The following is a 19,537-nucleotide window of genomic DNA, read 5'->3' as shown; positions in this document are numbered from 1 at the left end:
CTGACCATTCATCATCTTATTAGTCCATTCAGCTACCTTGGGAATTTATATTATAAATAGTTGTTTTGTAATCATTTTGGGGTTAGACAATATATTTTTAAAACTTATATGAAATTTGTTTACTTTGTGAGTTAGTGTTCAACTCTCATTGTTCTTCAAGGACTGGTTAGACTTATCAAGTAACTCTTGTGGCGTCAACCCGTTTTTGTATTTCGAACTTATCACTTTGCACCCAAAGTGTGGCGTTCAAGTTATACCGAGGTTCCTATCAGTATTGATAGTGGGTCGAGCTTGCGTTTCTATTACCTACCTTCCTAACCGTTACCATCTCAACCTAAGCATTCGTATAAGTTTCGGGATAACACACTTATATTGTGTTAGATCAACTTGAATACTTGGTTTTATGTTTATCTAACAATTTCCATTCATTCCATAACCTCTTTGAACCAAATTGAGCCTTTATCTCTTCTTTCTTAACCTATTTTCGACAAACCTTAATATTACTCCAATTCACGATAGGGCACAACAACGACTCAGATTCAACTACTAAACCGGGGTCGTATCAGTGTCAAGATGAAGTTGTGTGCGACGTAGTGCCTATGCAAGCCTGCCATTTGTTGCTAGGAGAACCATGGCAAATGGATCGAAAGGTCTGATGCGATCCAGCCCGGATTAATCGAGTCGTTTCGCGAAGTTGCCCAATCGTCGACGAGGAGTAGTTGGAGTTGTCAAAATTGGGTGATTTAGGCTAAGGGTTGCGGAAGCTTTGAGAGGGGTTTAGATGAGTGGTTTGGTGTTGATAGGTTCGGTTTAGAATAGAAACAAGGTAGGTTAGAAAAAAAGGTAATTGATGGAGATGGAAAATAGAACTTAAACGTCAAGAATGTTCAATACTAAAAAGTATTGCCCGAGTCTTATATTGCTTAAGGTAAAATTTGATGAAAGATAGAAGTGGACCTTGACCCGTTACCTATATGGAGGTAAGAACCAAAGGTATAATAATATGGTTGAACGCCACACCGGTTCGGTGATAAGTTCAATGGAGTTCGGATTGATGCCACTAGCAAGCTAGATAAGTCGCTTCGAGACTCGAACGAAAGAAGAGATGAGGTAACCTCACAAGAACAAAAGTTCTATTAAGTTTTAATAATCAAATTCTGTAACCTTTTACAATAAACAAGTAAGCTATTTATAGGCAAAGACTAAGCTAGCCGAATGGGCAACTTAATGGCTAAGAATTCACCATGAATATGCTAGAAATTTCTAGAAAGAAATAATTAATTTCTTTGAATGTGCATGAATGAAGCATTAAAAATTCGGTTCATGTCTGGAGATGATGCATGGATTGACCGAATCATGATGTTGCTTCACTAGATGCATTCATGCATCCTTAGCCTTGAAGAATCTCCATAATTCCATGAATATGCAGCCCTTTAATGATCCTACATCTCCCTTGGTGAATGAGGCATTAATGTGCCTAAAATACTTGAATGGTCATCTTGAAAATGCATGAATCATGCATGAAACGTCCCATGTACTTTCCCCATAAATATGATCCATGAATCTTCAAATACATGAAATTTCAGCAACTCCTCTTGCATGAACGTCCCAAATGCATGTGTTACTTTAAATGCCATCCATTGAACCTCAATTGTGCATGCACACTCCCATACATTGCACCAATCCGTTCATGAACTGCAACAAATAACATCGACAAGTTAAATGCATTTTAGGACACATTAAATTAGCGACATATGAACTCAATAATTTGCACATTAAATTGACCATACATATTAACAAATTCAGACATATTTAAAACATCATAATTAATTAAGTATTTAATTTAGATATAATTAAAACACTTAATTAATTATTTGTCCAGATTTTAACAAATCAATTAACTTAAAATAAACAACTAATTCAACTAAAGACAAATTAAATGGTTTATTTCAGCAAAATAAATCCAAACTAAAGAAAGCTAAAAATAAGCTCATTGGGTTAAAATTGAGCTGAATTGATCTCGAATGAGCTGACTTGAGCTCAAGTGAGCTGGAAACGAGATAAATAGAGCTCAATGAGAAGAAAATGAACTAATTTAGCTCGCATGGATTTGCAAACAATGCTTAGGGAGCTGGTCCAAAAGTGTGCCCGAGGCGTGGTCGTATCAAGGTCACTCACGATGGTCGTACAAATAGGCATTCTTTCAAGCATCAAGGAAGGAAAATCACCTTAGTGCCGCTCACTCGGAACAAGTCCATGAGGACCAAATCAAAGCGAAAAATTACATTGTTAAAACAAGTGAGGAAAAGAAAAGAGAATGAAAAGAGCAAAAGAGATTGAGAGTGAAAAGGAATATGAAACAGACAAGAAAATTGAAAAGAAGTTGAAGAAAGAAGAAAAATGAGTTAGAAAAGAAACAAAAGAAAAGACGAGGAAAGGGTAGTGAGGAATGTTTCCACTAACCAAGATATGAATTTTCTTGTGTTGCTACTTTCGAGTTCCCAAAAGACCGAAAGATAACTTTCAACTTCAATACCTCTCAAATGAAAGACGCTTTCAAACGATCAACATAGGCAAAGATAAAATCACACTACATGAGCCCGAAGAGCTTCGACTACACTATGCCCCCGATAAGCGAAGGTTTGTATTAAATGGAAAAGGTAAATCGACCCTTATTATTCTGCTTATAAAGTGGACTCAATTGCCATTAGTCCCGTTCGATCGAGGAAAGTCGAGTCCATTTGATTTTTCAGATTCGAGGATGAATCTTTTTGAGGAAAGGGGGAATGATACGAGTCATAAAGGCCCAACCCAAGTTCAAGAAAGTGATGGGCTCAAATTGCCACAAGGCCCAATAACGAGATCAAAGGCCCGACAAATGCGGTCCAAACTAAATGGGACCATTCAAGAGTTTGTTAGCAAGGCCTTAGATGCATACACAAGAGAACAAGAAAATCAAGATTCATTTTCTTGTTTTCAAGAAAATCAAGAAACCGAATCTTGGCCCAATTATGTTGTTCGAAGAGATTTCAAGAATCAAGAAAATCAAGATTTCAAATCTTGGAAATCTTGGTCCAAGAAACCAAATCTTGCAGCCAACACGCATTGGATCTCCGTTACGAGCATCAACAACCCAATTTCGGAAGGAGATAGATCACGAGCCCAAATTCTTGAAGGTGAGGCCCAATAATCAAATTCCAGCCCAATCAAGAAATTCCTTCATACTTAGTTGAAAATTAGGCCAAAATGTCAAAGGGCCCAATTTATAAACATTTTAATTGTTTAATTTAATTTTTTAAGCTTTAGGAACATATATGTAAAATTCGGCCTAAAAACAACCCATATATATGCTTGGCCGAATTTTCCTTTATTTTATTCTATTAATTAGGTTTAATTTTATTATTTACTTGTTAGATTAGGATTACTTTAGGCCTATTTAAAGGCATGGCCGGCCACCCCTTGTACATAACACTTAGATTCATTCTTAAATTTCAGATTTGAGAGAGCAGAATTTTCTTTGAGTTTTCTCCAAGATTTCTCTCTTGAGTTTTCTTTTAGAAGTTGTTTTAACAATCTTTGGATTGTGGGAGCCATCTTCAACCTTCTTCTTGCCATCGATATTCTTTGAAGGGGAGATTAGAGCCGTTTGAAGGAATTTGTGAATTCTTTCGGGAATTCAAGGGTTCTTAGGACTTTTCTTTATTTCTTGCTGTTTTGTTTTATTTCTTTATTCCTACTTGTGCCGATTCTTTATCTCATTTGTTTGCTGTTCTTCTTGTGTTTTTCCAGCCATATTCAACTCAAAGAATTGAATTAAATCATCATTCATTGGCAGCAAAGAGTCGTTCTCAAAAATCCCCAATTCCTAGGGTTTGGCCGATTGGATCTCTTTCAATTTGGGGATCAATTGATTGCTGGAAATTAGGCATTCTTGGCCAAATCAATCCCTTGGCAGATTCGCATCCTTTCCATACTTTCAATTCCGTTTGATTCGCTTATTCTATTTCTTTGTTTCTTGCTGCTCTTTTAATTGAATTTGGGGAATTTCAATTCAATTCTGATTTGCTTTTAATCTTGTTCTTTGTTTTGATTTCAGATCTGATTCGTCTAGAGCTTTCATAGGAGTTTCTCGTGACTTGGCATCTCGATCTTGGTCCGCGCGCATTCCTTTATCAATATGGCTTAGGGTGTTTGGTACAAGGCAACTTGAAAGAATCCACCAAATAGCTACTCCCTACATTCGAGCAACTCCCACTATCAATAATGAGTGAACATAAGTTACCTTTAATAAAACACCGAGAATGGAAAATATTGGTCCTTTGGCTATCATCATCTTTCATCTAAATGTTAAGGGTTCGGCGAACTACAAGGCATTGAAAATCAGCAAAGTCCCCTTCTTTTGGTGGTTCGACCAACTCTTCGCCATTATCACTGTCATCCACAAGTTCTCGCATATCTGGATCTGTTTTATCAGAGTCGGAAGTGTACTCACCATTATCTTTCAGAAGAAGTAATCTCGTTTTAGGGCATTCCCTACTATAATGACCACGCCTTTTGCACTTAAAGCATTCAATCTCACGAGTCCCCTTCGCAATCGAATCACCTAAATTGGGCTGCTTAGAAGGTGTTTCCATTTTAATAGGAGCCCCTTTTTTCCAATCTGATTGCTTACTTCCATTACCCAAAGAAGACTTATTAGTAACAAAAGGTGATTTTGAACTCTTAAAATCAGAATTGGAATTGTTACCTCGGTAATATTGTGAAGTAGAGAAGGAACCAAACCTTTGGTTGTTGCTTGATCTCAAGGGCTTTATGAACTACTTCTTCCAAATCAATGTAAGTTTGGAGCCGCAATGTATTAGCTATCGACCTGTTCAAACCATCAATAAATCTGATGTGTGCACGCTCACACCAACAAAGAAAACTGATCCGGAGGTCTTACCACTAGGACCTATTACTATATCTAAGGCAAAGAAATTCAGGGAAGCCTTGTTCCTTACTTGTTGATATGACCATGCCCCGGGCATACTTTCAGACCAGCTCTCTCAGCCTTGTTTGCAATTGCATGCGAGCTGAATTAGCTCATTTCCATTTCATTGAGCTCCAATTAGCTCATTTCACTCCATGAACTCATTTCACTCATTTGAGCTCAATTTCAAAATTTGAGACTATCGTTCTTAGTTCTTTGGAATTAATTTAAATTGTCTTTAAATAAATTAGTTTAGTTAGTTACTGACATGCACATGAATTAAATTAGGCTGAAATTCTAAATTAATATGTTTTATAATATTACATAATTTTAATGTGTCTTGTTCCTAATTATTTCGACTTAAATTCGGACATCAATTTAATTTGTCTTGTTTAGTGAATTTAATACTTAGTTAATTAATTTGTCTAGTTATATTGCATCTTTAATGTGTCAAGGTGCAGCCTAATCTATGATGATTAATTTGTTCTTGTTTGTTGCTTGATTTTAATGTGTTCTCATTTAATTAATTAGCTACATGTATTTAATTTCGGTACATGCAATGGACGGTACATGCATGTTTGGCAAATTAAATTGGTCTGCGATTGAAGCTTCCTAGGTGTCCATTCGCCAAAGAAGCTATTGTTTTCTACTCCCAAGTTGACCATTCAGCCGACTTTTAATTCTTTTCACATTCTTTGGATTCATTTTGGCTATTCGGTTCCATGTGTTCACATTCCAAGACCCTTCAAAGTGAGTTTTCACACCTTGATGGTCGCTCATTACCTCTTTTAATTGATGATCACTTTTCAGCAAAGGTTGCCAATTAATTGATCTTGTTCAAGACCATTAACCGAACCTAGCTGCTGCCATGCACTTCTCCAAGTTTCCAAATCCATTGATCGTTCTAGAAGTTGCCCATTCAAGCTCACATTCAGCCGAATCTTGTTATCTTAATTAAATAGGTGCATTTGCTTAGTTTTTAATAATTCAGGTGGCTATTCGCTAGCTTAGTTTTCATCTATAAATAGTTGTTGAAATTATTTTGTAAGGAACTTTTTGAACCTTAATGAAATACTGTCAATTTGTTGAGAGAACTCTTCTCTTGAATTTCGTCCAAAGACTCGTTGGCTTATCTATTAGTTAGTGGCGTCAACCTTGCTCTTTGCAAAAATCGAACTTATCACTTTCAACCCAAAGTGTGGTGTTCATTTGATACCGAGGTTCCTATCTTTGATAGATAGTGGGTCGAGGTCCTTTTACATCTGTTTCATCCACTTTAAAGACATATAAGATTCGGGTCAACATTTTCCTTAGTGTTGGTTCATTCTTGTTTTTAAGCCTTTCTTTCCATTTCACCTTAAACCGAAAATTCCATACCTATAATATTTGATTTCTTTCTTTCTTAGCCGAAATACCTACCAACCATTTCCTTTTAACCTTAAATGAACCACTAACACCTTCATTGAACAAATATAACTCTTTGATTCAAGACGAACGAAACTTCATCGTTAGGACGATCGGGCAACAAACACGACTCAGAATTCATCCACAAGGCCCGAGTCGTATCATTTGGTATCAGAGCTGGTTAAAACGAGAAGAACGGACGTTCAAGAAGAGTCGAAGTAAGTAGACTCGTGAAAAAAAATTTGAAAAAAAATCGAAAAAAATCGAAAAAAAGAAAAAAAATTGAAAAAAAGAAAAAAATTGTATACGGTCTAGGTGCGGACGAAAAGAACGTGAAAGATCCGTAAAAAAAAAGAGTCTGGAGACACTTCAACAAAAATTTTTCTAAAATCACATTCTACGCTCCTTTATACCCATTTTAGTGAATTTTCACGCTATTAAAAAAAATTTCCCAATTAGTGAATTCATTTTATACGCCACGTCTTTAAACCTTTCTTTCATTCGATCCTACCCTAAACCATACGACTTTCCCTTGCAAACCCCTTGAAGCCGACCCTCTAAACTAAAGATCAAGCCCTACCGAGTCTTATACGAAATTATAAGAGAAGAAACGAGAGGAAAAAGGCACGAGTGTGGGAGCATATTCGAGAGGAGGTAAAAGCCAAAAGAGTGCAAACACGAGCGTGAGTGTCGTTCTTTCTTTCTTTTCTGAGTGAACGTGAGTCTTTGTGGTGAGGAATATTTATTATGTCTTAAAATCCCGAGCAAAACATGGCGGAAAGGACTGAAAGACAACCGATAAGAAATGTTGGAGGAGAAGTTCCCGATTTAGGTCAACAAGCCCTCTTAAGGGAATTCCAACAAATGCTTCGAAGTGAACTTGAATCTATTAATGAGAGACTCGATCGAGTGGAAGGAGGACCAACACGAGAAGGAACCCTCAAGGACCGAGAAGGGAGCGAGGCGAGCAAGACCTTCGTGGATGATCCCTACGAGCCAAGCGAGGTGGAAAGTGACCAAGCGTCGAATCAAAGCGAGAGACGACGAGGTCAAAGGAATAGGGATCCTAGAGATCGAGGCCAATTTGATGATCATTTAAAAAGTATTAAGCTATCCATTCCTCCCTTTCATGGGAAATCTGATCCGGAAGCTTATCTAGAATAAGAGAGAAAAATCGAGATGGTCTTCGAGTGTCACAACTACTCGGAGAGCAAAAAGGTGAAATTGGCGGCAATCGAGTTCTCCGATTACGCAATGATATGGTGGGATCAACTCACAACGAGTCGAAGAAGGAACGGGGAGCGGCCAATCTCATCTTGGGCCGAAATGAAAGCCGTAATGCGTAGGAGATTTATACCTTCTTACTATTATCGTGAACTTTATCAAAAGTTGCAGAATCTTACGCAAGGAAATCGAAGTGTGGAGGACTACTTCAAAGAAATGGAGATTGCCATGATACGTGCGAACGTGGAAGAAGATCACGAAGCAACCATGGCTCGATTCTTAGCCGGACTTAATCGTGACATAGCCAATGTGGTGGAGCTTCAACACTATGTTGATATTGTTGATATGGTGCATGTTGCTATCAAAGTTGAAAAGCAATTGAAAAGAAAAAGTTCTAGCCGAACCTTTCCTAGCACTAACAATCCTCAAAGGTGGAACCAAGGCACGGGCAAAGAAGATCTATCAAATCACGCGAAGGACCAAGTGGTGCCAGCAAAGTTTACCAAGCCCCTTGGCGAAACTAGTAAAGGCAAAGAAGTAGCTTTTCCAAACCGATCAAGGGATATCAAATGTTTCAAATGTTTAGGGAGGGGGCACATTGCTAGCCAATGCCCTAATCGGAGCAATATGTTTGTGAGATCCAATGGTGAAATAGAATCGGAGGAGGAAATAGACAAGAATGAAGAAGAGATTAACAATCCTTCCGATAACGAAGATGAGATAGAGTTTGCCGTTGAAGGCGAAATGCTCGTTGTTAAAATAAGTCTTAGTGCGAAAAGCTCTATAGGTGAACCGCAATGCGAGAATTTATTTCATACCCGTTGTTATGTTCATGGAAAGGTTTGTAGCGTTGTAATCGACGGTGGAAGTTGCACGAATGTCGCAAGTACACTTATGGTGGAAAACCTTGCTTTGGCAACTTTTAAGCATCCAAGTCCTTATAAGATGCAATGGCTCAATGAAGGAGTCGAACTTAAGGTAACCAAACAAGCCTTGATTCCCTTTTCAATTGGAAAGTACCAAGACGAGATTTTGTGCGACGTTGTGCCCATGCATGCGGGCCATTTACTGCTTGGGAGGCCGTGGCAATTTGATCAGCGAGTCAAGCACGATGAGTTTTCTAACCAATATTCGTTCAAGCACAAAGGCAAAAATATCACTTTGGCCCCATTGTCTCCACAACAAGTGATGGAAGATCAACAACGAATAAAGCAATCTTTGGAGAATTTGAAAGAACAGAAAAAGAAATTGAGAGAGAGTGAAAAAGAAAAGAAAAATGATTCAAAAGAAAAGAAAGAAGAGAGATTGAGAGAAAAGAATCGAGATTGTGAGAAAAACAAGAGCAATGAAAAAGAAAGTGAAGGATCAATGGATGAGAAAAAGAAAAGTGTTTTATTTAATCGATATTTTCATGACTTTTCTTTTCAGGTTAACTCCACCAAGCAACTTCGATTACATTATATTCCTGAGGAGAGAATGTTCATCTTGCGAGAAAACGGTAACACCAATTTCCAAATCCATAATTTCAAGGATAAACAAGGTTTGGTTTCTGAAAAACTAAAAACATCTCTGTTTTGTCCAAGAAGTGATGACATTCGTGATTATGATGAGTTTGATGAAGAAGTGAAAGGTTGTTGGCCATTGTTAAGTTTAAATGTGCAAAACTTGATTCGATTTAGTGATCTTGTTTGTTTGGGCCGACTAATACTTGTCCCACATATTGGTTCAAAATTTTGACTTCTGGTTACTCTTTAAAATCACTTTCTTCATTGGATGAGACTTTGCATGGTGAAGGTGTGATAAATCAATTTAATTGTTTGAATCATGAGTGTTTGAATCCTTTTGATCAAGTGCGGTGTGGGATATGTGTTTATTTGAATGAACTGTTCATATTCGAAGAATTATTTCCCATGTCTAGGTCATTGATGAAATTGGAAAATCCATTTGGAAAGATAAGGCTTATCTATATTCTTGAATTCGAAAATAGCTTATTTGTTCCAATTGTGATTGAAAATTTGGAAAGAGTTTGCAAGTTTTAGTTCATTGTGTCATTCATAATTCTCTTTATTGTGTAGGTGACACCACAAACGGCTTTGCCCTAAAGAGGAGGGTAAGTAACTAACAGGTGCTATTTTTATTCTATTCATGAATTTCAGGTTCTTTGGGCATAAGTTTGTCAAATTCAACAACCAAGGGGCTTTGTTAATAGAAGTTTCTTCATGAGCAAGTGGCTTTGATTTGGGGACAAATCGCTTAAAAGAGGGAGGGATGATATGACCATGCCGGGCATACTTTCAGACCAGCTCTCTCGGCCTTGTTTGCAATTGCATGCGAGTGAATTAGCTCATTTCCATTTCATTGAGCTCCAATTACCTCATTTCGACTCCATGAACTCATTTCACTCATTTGAGCTCAATTTCAAAATTTGAGACTATCGTTCTTAGTTCTTGGAATTAATTTAAATTGTCTTTAAATAAATTAGTTTAGTTAGTTATAGCATGCACATGAATTAAATTAGGCTGAAATTCTAAATTAATATGTTTTATGTTATTACATAATTTTAATGTGTCTTGTTCCTAATTATTTCGACTTAAATTCGGACATCAATTTAATTTGTCTTGTTTAGTGAATTTAATACTTAGTTAATTAATTTGTCTAGTTTTATTACATCTTTAATGTGTCAAGGTGCAGTAGAATCTATGATGATTAATTTGTTGTTTGTTTGTTGCTTGATTTTAATGTGTTCTCATTTAATTAATTAGCTACATGTATTTAATTTCGTGCACATGCAATGGACGGTACATGCATGTTTGGAAAATTAAATTGGTTGTTGATTGAAGCTTCCTAGGTGTCCATTCGCCAAAGAAGCTATTGTTTTCTACTCCCAAGTTGACCATTCACCGACTTTTAATTCTTTTCACATTCTTTGGATTCATTTTGGCTATTCGGTTCCATGTGTTCACATTCCAAGACCCTTCAAAGTGAGTTTTCACACCTTGATGGTCGCTCATTACCTCTTTTAATTGATGATCACTTTTCAGCAAAGGTTGCCAATTAATTGAGCTTGTTCAAGACCATTAACCAAACCTAGTCTGCTGCCATGCGATTCTCCAAGTTTCCAAATCCATTGATCGTTCTAGAAGTTGCCCATTCAAGCTCACATTCAATAGAATCTTGTTATCTTAATTAAATAGGTGCATTTGCTTAGTTTTTAAGAATTGGTGGCTATTCGCTAGCTTAGTTTTCATCTATAAATAGTTGTTGAAATTATTTTGTAAGGAACTTTTGAACCTTAATGAAATGTGTCAATTTGTTGAGAGAACTCTTCTCTTGAATTTCGTCCAAAGACTCGTTGGCTTATCTATTAGTTAGTGGCGTCAACCTTGCTCTTTGCAAAAATCGAACTTATCACTTTCAACCCAAAGTGTGGCGTTCATTTGATACCGAGGTTCCTATCTTTGATAGATAGTGGGTCGAGGTCCTTTTACATCTGTTTCATCCACCTTAAAGACATATAAGATTCGGGTCAACATTTTCCTTAGTGTTGGTTCATTCTTGTTTTTAAGCCTTTCTTTCCATTTCACCTTAAACCGAAAATTCCATCCCTATAATATTTGATTTCTTTCTTTCTTAGCCGAAATACCTACCAACCATTTCCTTTTAACCTTAAATGAACCATTAACACCTTCATTGAACAAATATAACTCTTTGATTCAAGACGAACGAGCAAAGGCCCAACCCTAGTTCAAGAACGCGATGGGCTCAAATTACCACAAGGCCCAATAACGAGCAAAGGCCCGATAAATGCGTTCCAAACTAAATGGGACCATTCAGGAGTTTGTTAGCAAGGCCTTAGATGCGTACACAAAAGAATGAGAAAATCAAGATTCACTTTCTTATTTTCAAGAAAATCAAGAAACCGAAGCTTAGCCCAATTTTTCTATTTGGAGCGATTTCAAGAATCAAGAAAATCAAGATTTCAAATCTTGGAAATCTTGGTCCAAGAAACTGAATCTTGCAGCCAAAGCGCATTGGATCTCCGTCACGAGCATCAACGACTCGATTTCGGTAAAAGATGGATCACAAGCCCAAGTTCTTGAAGGCAAGGCCCAATAAGAATATTTCAAGCCCAATCAAGAAATACACCCATATTTAGTTGAAAAACAGGCCAAATTGTCAAAGGGCCCAATTTGTAAACATTTTAATTGTTAATTTAAATTTTAGGCTTTAGGAAGGTTACATATTAAAATTCAGCCCAAAACAGTCCATTTAAGTGCATAGCCGAATTTACCTATTATTTTTATTAATTAGGTTTAATTTTTAAGTTTTCTAATAAGATTAGGATTAGTCTAAGGCCTATTTAAAGGCATGGCCGCCCCCCTTTTACACACTACTTAGAATTTCATTGAAATTTCAGATTTGTTGAGTGCAGAATTTTCTTTGAGGTTTTCTCCAAGAATTCTCTCTTGAGCTTTCTTTAGAAGTAGTTTTAACAATCTTTTGATTGTGGGAGCCATCTTCAGCCTTCGTCTTGCCATTGATATTCTTTGGAGGGGAGATTAGAGCCGTTTGAAGGGTGTTGTGAAATCTTTCGGGATTTCAAGGCTTCTTAGGACCTATCTTTAAATTACTTGCTGTTCAATTTCTTTTCTTTATTTCTGTTTGTGCCGAATCTTTATCTAACCTATTTGTTGTTTTTCTTGTGTTTCTAGAAATCTTTCGGGATTTAAAGGCTTCTTAGGACCTATCTTTTAATTTCTTGCTGTCAATTTTTTCTTTTACATTCTGCTTGTGTCGATTTTATTTAATCACTTTGTTTGCTGTTCTTGTTGCGTTCCAGGCATTCCAAAGCATTCCAAATTTGATTCACCCTCTTCTTTACTAAAGATCGGATCGCCCTGATACGAGTCACAAAGGCCCAACCCAAGTTCTTGAAGTGATGTGCGCACGCTCACACCAACAAAGCAAACTGATCCGGAGGTCTTACCATTAGGACCTATTACTCGATCTAAGGCAAAGAAATTCAGGGAAGCCTTGTTCCTTACTTGTGCTATGATTCCAGATTTATTCGATCATGTTCATGCCTTAGAACATAGGCTTTATAACATGTTGCATGCTGATATGTGACGTATTTAGGTTCTACTATGTATTATGTGTGTATTTAAGTATGTTTTGGTATTGATTTGATGTTGTTTGTGTTTTAATGAATAAGATTGCAAGTGTTTTGACTTGTATTAGTGTAGAAACTAAGCTCTATAATGTGTTACATCTTGAAGTGTAACATTTGCATTAGTTCCATTGAGTATATAAGTGTGTTTGCATTATGTTTACTGACTTGTTAATAAGTTTTCAATAAGTTTGCATTACTTTAATGCATGTTTGTTTTGTTTACCATAAGGAAACATAATGGACAATGACTTAAGATCTCATTTCTAGCTCGGTTGAAGCTCAAACAATAATAGACATGACTTAAGACCTCATTTCTAGCTCGGTTGAAGCTCAAATATGTGCATGCAGACTTATCTCACTCGAAATAGTTCGAAAGATTGTTTCACTCATTTCATTTCAAGACATTTCTAGCTAGCTCAAACTCGGCTCCACCACTCAACTCCGGTGAGGAGTCCGTAGCGGTGAAACGTGTCCTATGTAAGGCGAGTGTCCTATGCATTTGTGGCAACCCATGTGGCATCCAAACATGTGAGGAGCACATGACCGCTTGTGCACAAGAGTGTGTGTGTGCATGTGTAGCGAATATACAAGGATAAGAATAAGGGAGGTTGTCGTTTGAAATTTAAATGTATGGCTGCTATTAAAATGACACCAAAAGGAGTTATAACTTCTTATTTTAAAACCTTTTGATTACAGCCACGAATTTCCATTCAACACCCCTCTTTTGTACTTATAAATACATATTAAAATGATGTATTCAGGTTAGATGATTTATGAAAACAATCACGTTTGAGAATTTCTCTCAATTTTGGTTCTTCATTGAACTTTCCTTGGCATTTCAGACTTAGTTTGTTGTGTCAAATTTTCTTGATACTTTAGGTTCCTAGATCACACTATCTAGAGGGTCCAAGTCCTTTTGACGTTGAACAGATTCGATTCGGGTTTACTCAGTAGATTGTGCAAGTTCTTTCGAGTTTAACGTTATTCTATTCCAACGATTACTTTTGCCATTGTTGAACACTCAAGTTGTTGCCTTGGCCGTTTCATGAAGCGTTCGACTTCACCGATTGAATTTCTTTTTATTTTAAACGCCAACAACTTCATTTTCCTTCCATTTTCGTTCTTTTGTTTTACCCATATTTTACCACGATTATTTCTTTAATTCCTTGCTGTTTTCTTATTGCATGAACATGCTTACAACATTCCTAGATCCGTGACATACGAAGATAGTCTGTTTCGTTAGGCTACATCGTATCATCTGGTATCAGTGCATAGGGTTGGAATTGTTGTACTTTTCTTCTCCAACAAGAAAATTCGAAATTCAAAACAAAAAATATATATATCAGCTTCGAAAATTCAAAAAAAAAACAACAACAAAAAGAGAAAGAAAAATCAGATTCAAAAATAAAAATATAAAAAAAATAAAGGAGGAATTGAAATTTATCAAGTTTGGGAAAGAAAAAAAATGTGTGTTTTGTTTGTTGAAATGTTGAATAATGTTTAGTTTTGTACTCTGTAATTGCGAAGTGCTTGGATATCAACCGAAACGAACTATTCTTATTTGTTCGGTGCTAGGAACGTTGTAAAGCACTTCTTTGCAGGAAGAAACTAAATTATTTAAATTTCATCCTTTTCCTTTGTTTATTTTATTTTCTTATCCTTTTACTCTTTTCTTATCCTTTCCCTTTGTTTATTTTTTTCTCTCTCTAACTGTGTGTTTTCCTTATAGCCAACACAATTATAACGAGTTACGAAATGTTGGATTAGTCCTTTAAAGAACTAAAACACGAGAAATTATGAGGGAAAAAGGCATTGAGCGTTGTGAGAACAGAAGGGGAGACAAAAGAGTCATTCACGCATTCTCCCGAGTGAAACACGAGCGCTGAGTGCTATTTTAGAGTGCACAGTTCTTTGGAGTGAAAACTGAGAGGTTTTGAGAGTGTGCTGTGAGGACTTTTACTTTTGTTTTACTTAACTCATTATCTATATTCTTGTGTGTTGCTTTAGATGACAGGATCAGAAGATCGTAGTCGTGGTGGAGATCAACCACCAGATTTGCAAATGCAAGCTATTACTCGCACCTTGCAACGTCTATTAGAAAATGCATTAGAGCCTATACACTCTCGTTTGGACAAGATTGAAGGGGGTGGTTCACAATCTATCCATAATGAACATAATGATGAAAATGACATTGAACATTCACCAAGGGTGAATCAACGACCAGACGCACGATTGGCGATAATATTGCTAACATTAAAGTTGCCATACCTTCTTTTCGTGGACGTTCGGATCCGGATGCTTATCGACATGGGAAAGCAAGGTTGAACACGTTTTGAGTGTTATAACTACCGAACAGAAAAAGTTCGACTAGCGACTATGGAGTTTGTTGACTATGCCTTTGGTATGGTGGGACCAATTCTCGATTAGTCGACGACGTGCGGTGAAGGTCTAGTGAGAACATGGGAAGATATGAAGCATATCATGCGGAGACGATTTGTTCCTTCTCACTATCATCGAGATTTATTTCAGAAATTACAAACCTTGAAACAGGGCAACAGTAGCGTTGAGGACTATTTCAAGGAGATGGAGATGTCCATGATGCGTGCAAACATAGTTTAGGACCATGAGGCGACTATGGCTCGATTTTTGGCAGGTTTAAATTCTGAAATAGCAAACATTGTTGAAATGCAACATTATGTTGAGTTGGATGACATGGCGCATATGGCGATCAAAATTGAGCGACAACAACGTAGAAAAGCTTCTACTCAAGGTAATACTCCATTTAAATCTTTTTCGAATCCTTTATACACCCCTAACAATGCCAGAAACAAGCGCCATTAACCGCCATTACGGATTCGAGAGCAGCGAATCCAAAGAAACCAAAGCCTCCCATTGTCGATAATGGACGTGGCAAACAACCAATGGTGGCACCGAAGCGATCAAGAGATATTCGATGCTTTAAGTGCCTTGGTAGAGGACATGTTGCTAGCCGGTGTCCTAATCGGAGGGTTATGTTGATGCGAGAAGATGGAGAGATCGAGTCAGATTCTGAGGAAGATGTACATGAACTCCCGACTAAAGAAGATGAAGAGAATAACCTAGAAGTTGTTGAATCTGGTCAAGTTATGGAGATCATGGTTGTCAAACGTAGTTTGAATGTGCAACAGGTGCAAGACGAGCAACAACGTGAGACTATCTTTCACACACGATGCAAGATTCAAGATAAGGTATGTGTTGTGATTATTGATAGCGGTAGTTGTACTAATGTTGCTAGTTCAGTGATGGTTGACAGATTAGGTCTTAAGACGACAAAGCATCCGAATCCGTACAAGTTGCAATGGTTGAATGACGGTGGAGAACTTAAAGTGACGAAACAAGTGGTTGTACCATTTTCAATTGGAAACTACAAGGACGAGGTCCTTTGTGATGTTGTGTCGATGGATGCTACTCACCTTCTTTTGGGGCGCCTTGGCGAGATGACAAGAGGGCAATGCATGATGGTTTTACAAATCGATACTCTTTTATGCATGCGGTAAGAAGATTACTTTGGCTCCTTTGACCTTGAGTCAAGTAATTGAAGATCAAACAAGCTTGAAAAAAGTAAGGAAGTTGCAAAGGAGAAGAAAAAGATGAGCGTATATGCAAGCAGTCGAGAAATCAGGAAATGTCTTTCCTCTCACCAATCCTTGTTTATTTTATTGTTTAAAGATCATTGTTTATTGGCTGAGTTCCCTGCTGATTTGCCTGCATCGATTGTGTCCCTTTTGCAAGAGTTTGAGGATGTGTTTCCGAAAGAAACACCGAAGGGATTACCACCTCTTCGTGGCATTGAGCACCAGATTGATTTCATTCCAGGTGCTACCATTCCAAATCGACCAGCTTATCGTACTAACCCTGAAGAGACGAAAGAGCTTCAAAGGCAAGTTACAGAATTGATGGACAAGGGTTATATTCGAGAAAGTCTGAGTCCATGTGCTGTTCCGGTATTGTTAGTATCGAAGAAAGATGGGTCTTGGAGGATATGCGTAGATTGTAGAGCTGTGAATCAAATTACAATTAAGTATCGTCATCCTATTCCTAGACTTGATGACATGTTGGACGAGCTTTGCGGAGCCATCATCGTCTCCAAAATAGACTTGAAGAGTGGATATCATCAGATTCGCATGCGAGAAGGCGATTTAATGGAAAATGACCTTCAAAACAAAGCTAGGTTTGTATGAAGCGGTTAGTGATGCCTTTTGGTTTAAGTAATGCACCTAGTACTTTTATGCGACTAATGAATCATGTTCTGCGATCTTTTATTGGAAAGTTTTGTGTTGTGTACTTTGATGGCATTTTAGTTTATAGCAAGACTTTGCAGGATCACGTAGAACATCTGAGAGCTGTATTGCAGACTTTGAGAGAAGAAAGATTGTATGGTAACGAGAAATGTGTGTTTTGTCTTGATGGACTTACATTTCTTGGTTACATTGTGAGTGCACAGGTGTTGAAGTTGATCATGAGAAAATAAAGGCAATTCAGAATGGCCACGATCGACATCGATTACTCAAAGTTAGATCATTTCATGGTTTAGCTAGTTTTTATCGACGGTTTGTTCCTAACTTCAATTCTATTACCGCACCTTAACCGAATTATTAAAAGAATTCCACTTCTTGTGGGGTAAAGAACAAGAAGATGCCTTTCTAAAAATTAAGGATTGTTTGACAAAAGCACCAGTGTTAGCCTTACCTGACTTTGGTAAAACTTTTGAAATTGAATGTGATGCTTCTGGAGTTGGTATAGGCGCAGTTTTAATACAGGAAAAGAGGCCCGTTGCATATTTTAGCAAGAAACTGAGTGGAGCAACATTGAATTATCCGGTTTATGATAAAGAGATGTATGCACAGATTCGGGCATTGGAGACATGGCAGCATTACTTGTTGCCTAAGGAGTTTGTGATCCACACTGACCACGAGGCTTTACGATATATCACAGGTCAACATAAATTGAACAAACGACATGCTAAATGGGTTGAATTCTTAGAATCTTTTCCTTATGTCATTCGATACAAAAAAGGGAAAGATAATGTCGTTGCTGATGCATTATCACGCAGATATGTACTATTGAGTTATCTTAATTCACATTTGATTGGATTTGCATATATTCGAGAGTTATACTCTGATGATCATGATTTTTGCGATAAGTATAATGCTTGTGAGAAAGGTGCGGATGGAAAATTCTCTGAGCATGATGGATATCTTGTCAAAGAAAGCAGGATATGCATTCCACGAGGTTCAATGTGTGAAATATCGATCCGTGAAGCACATGAAGGTGGATTGATGGGTCATTTTGGGGTCACTAAAACATTACACACCTTAAAAGAGCATCTTTTCGGCCTAAGATGCGCCGGACGTTGAACGCCATGTGAACGTTGTGTGACATGTAAGAAAGCAAAATCGAAGGTTTCACCACATGGTATGTACTTACCTTTACCTATTCTGAATCCCTTGACCGATATTTCAATGGACTTTATTTTGGGATTACCTCGAACTAGAACAGTCGGGATAGTATATTTGTTGTGGTTGATAGATTCTCGAAGATGGCACATTTCATTTCATGCCATAAGACCGATGATCTTTGTTAATGTGGCTAACTTGTTCTTTAAAGATGTTGTACGATTACATGGTATTCCTAGGTCGATTGTTTCGATGAGATGTGAAGTTTTGAGTCATTTCGGAGGACTCTTTGGAGCAAACTAGGTACTGAAACTTATGTTTTCTACTACTTGTCATCCCTGCATCGATGGGCAAATTGAGGTTGTTAATGAGTTTTATCTACTTTACTTGATCCATCATTAAAAAGAACATCAAAACTTGGGAAGATTGTTTGCCACACGTTGAATTCGCTTATAACCATCTTTGTACATTCGCTACTAAGATGTCACCTTTTAAGGTTGTTTATGGCTTTAATCCTATTACGCCTCTAGATATGTTGCCTTTCTTGGTAGGAACAGGTGATGAACAGGACGGTAAAGCAAAAGCGAATACGTGAAGAAATTGCATCAACAAAGTTAAGAAGAACCTCGAACGAAGGACTCAACAAGATACAAAGCAAGCAAACAAGGGCGTAAAGCAAGTCACCTTCGATGTGGGAGATTGGGTTTGGGTTCATTTCGAAAGGAACGATTTCCAGCCAGGCGGTCCAAGTCATATGCGTGGTGATGGTCCTTTTCGGTGTTGGAGAAAGTGAATGACAACGCCTACAAGTTAGACTTGCCGGGAGAATACAATGTGGGTGCCACATTTAATGTATCTGATTTAACCCCTTATGATGATTCTACAGATTTGAGGACAAATCCTTCTCCAGAAGGGGGGATGATGTGCGTACGCTCACACCAACAAAGCAAACTGATCCGGAGGTCTTACCATTAGGACCTATTACTCTATCTAAGGCAAAGAAATTCAGGGAAGCCTTGTTCCTTACTTGTGCTACGATTCCAGATTTATTCGATCATGTTCATGCCTTAGAACATAGGCTTTATAACATGTTACATGCTCGTATGTGACGTATTTAGGTTATACTAAGTATTATGTGTGTATTTAAGTATGTTTTGGTATTGATTTGATGTTGTTTGTGTTTTAATGAATAAGATTGCAAGTGTTTACAGCTTGTATTAGTGTAGAAACTAAGCTCTATAATGTGTTACATACTGAAGTGTAACATTTGCATTAGTTCCATTGAGTATATAAGTGTGTTTGCATTATGTTTACAGCTCGGTTGAAGCTCAAATAT

At 37.4% G+C, this 19,537-nt stretch overlaps 1 protein-coding gene across 1 annotated transcript; it reads left to right on the top strand.

The window, feature by feature from the left end:
• The first annotated feature begins 15,400 nt into the window (after positions 1-15,400).
• On the top strand, positions 15,401-18,162 carry LOC128034763 (uncharacterized). Its single transcript, XM_052623604.1, has 7 exons — positions 15,401-15,536; positions 15,632-16,298; positions 16,347-16,754; positions 16,848-16,976; positions 17,114-17,249; positions 17,566-17,740; positions 17,822-18,162. The coding sequence occupies exons 1-7, from the start codon at positions 15,401-15,403 to the stop codon at positions 18,160-18,162; spliced, it is 1,992 nt and encodes a 663-aa protein (XP_052479564.1).
• Positions 18,163-19,537: the final 1,375 nt, after the last annotated feature.

This window comes from Gossypium raimondii, chromosome 11 (assembly GCF_025698545.1).
Source record: "Gossypium raimondii isolate GPD5lz chromosome 11, ASM2569854v1, whole genome shotgun sequence".
In the NCBI taxonomy this organism is placed as follows: domain Eukaryota; kingdom Viridiplantae; phylum Streptophyta; class Magnoliopsida; order Malvales; family Malvaceae; genus Gossypium; species Gossypium raimondii.
The sequence above is the reverse complement of the archived record's forward strand: the minus strand, read 5'-3'. Positions and strand labels throughout refer to the sequence as shown.

Coding starts and splice junctions, on each gene's coding strand:
- LOC128034763 (XM_052623604.1), top strand. CDS start 15,401: ATGGCTCGATTTTTGGCAGGTTTAAATTCTGAAATAGCAAACATTGTT. Junction 16,755..16,847: donor CCATGTGCTGTTCCGGTATT/GTTAGTATCGAA, acceptor TCCTATTCCTAG/ACTTGATGACATGTTGGACG. Junction 16,977..17,113: donor GACCTTCAAAACAAAGCTAG/GTTTGTATGAAG, acceptor TTTAGTTTATAG/CAAGACTTTGCAGGATCACG.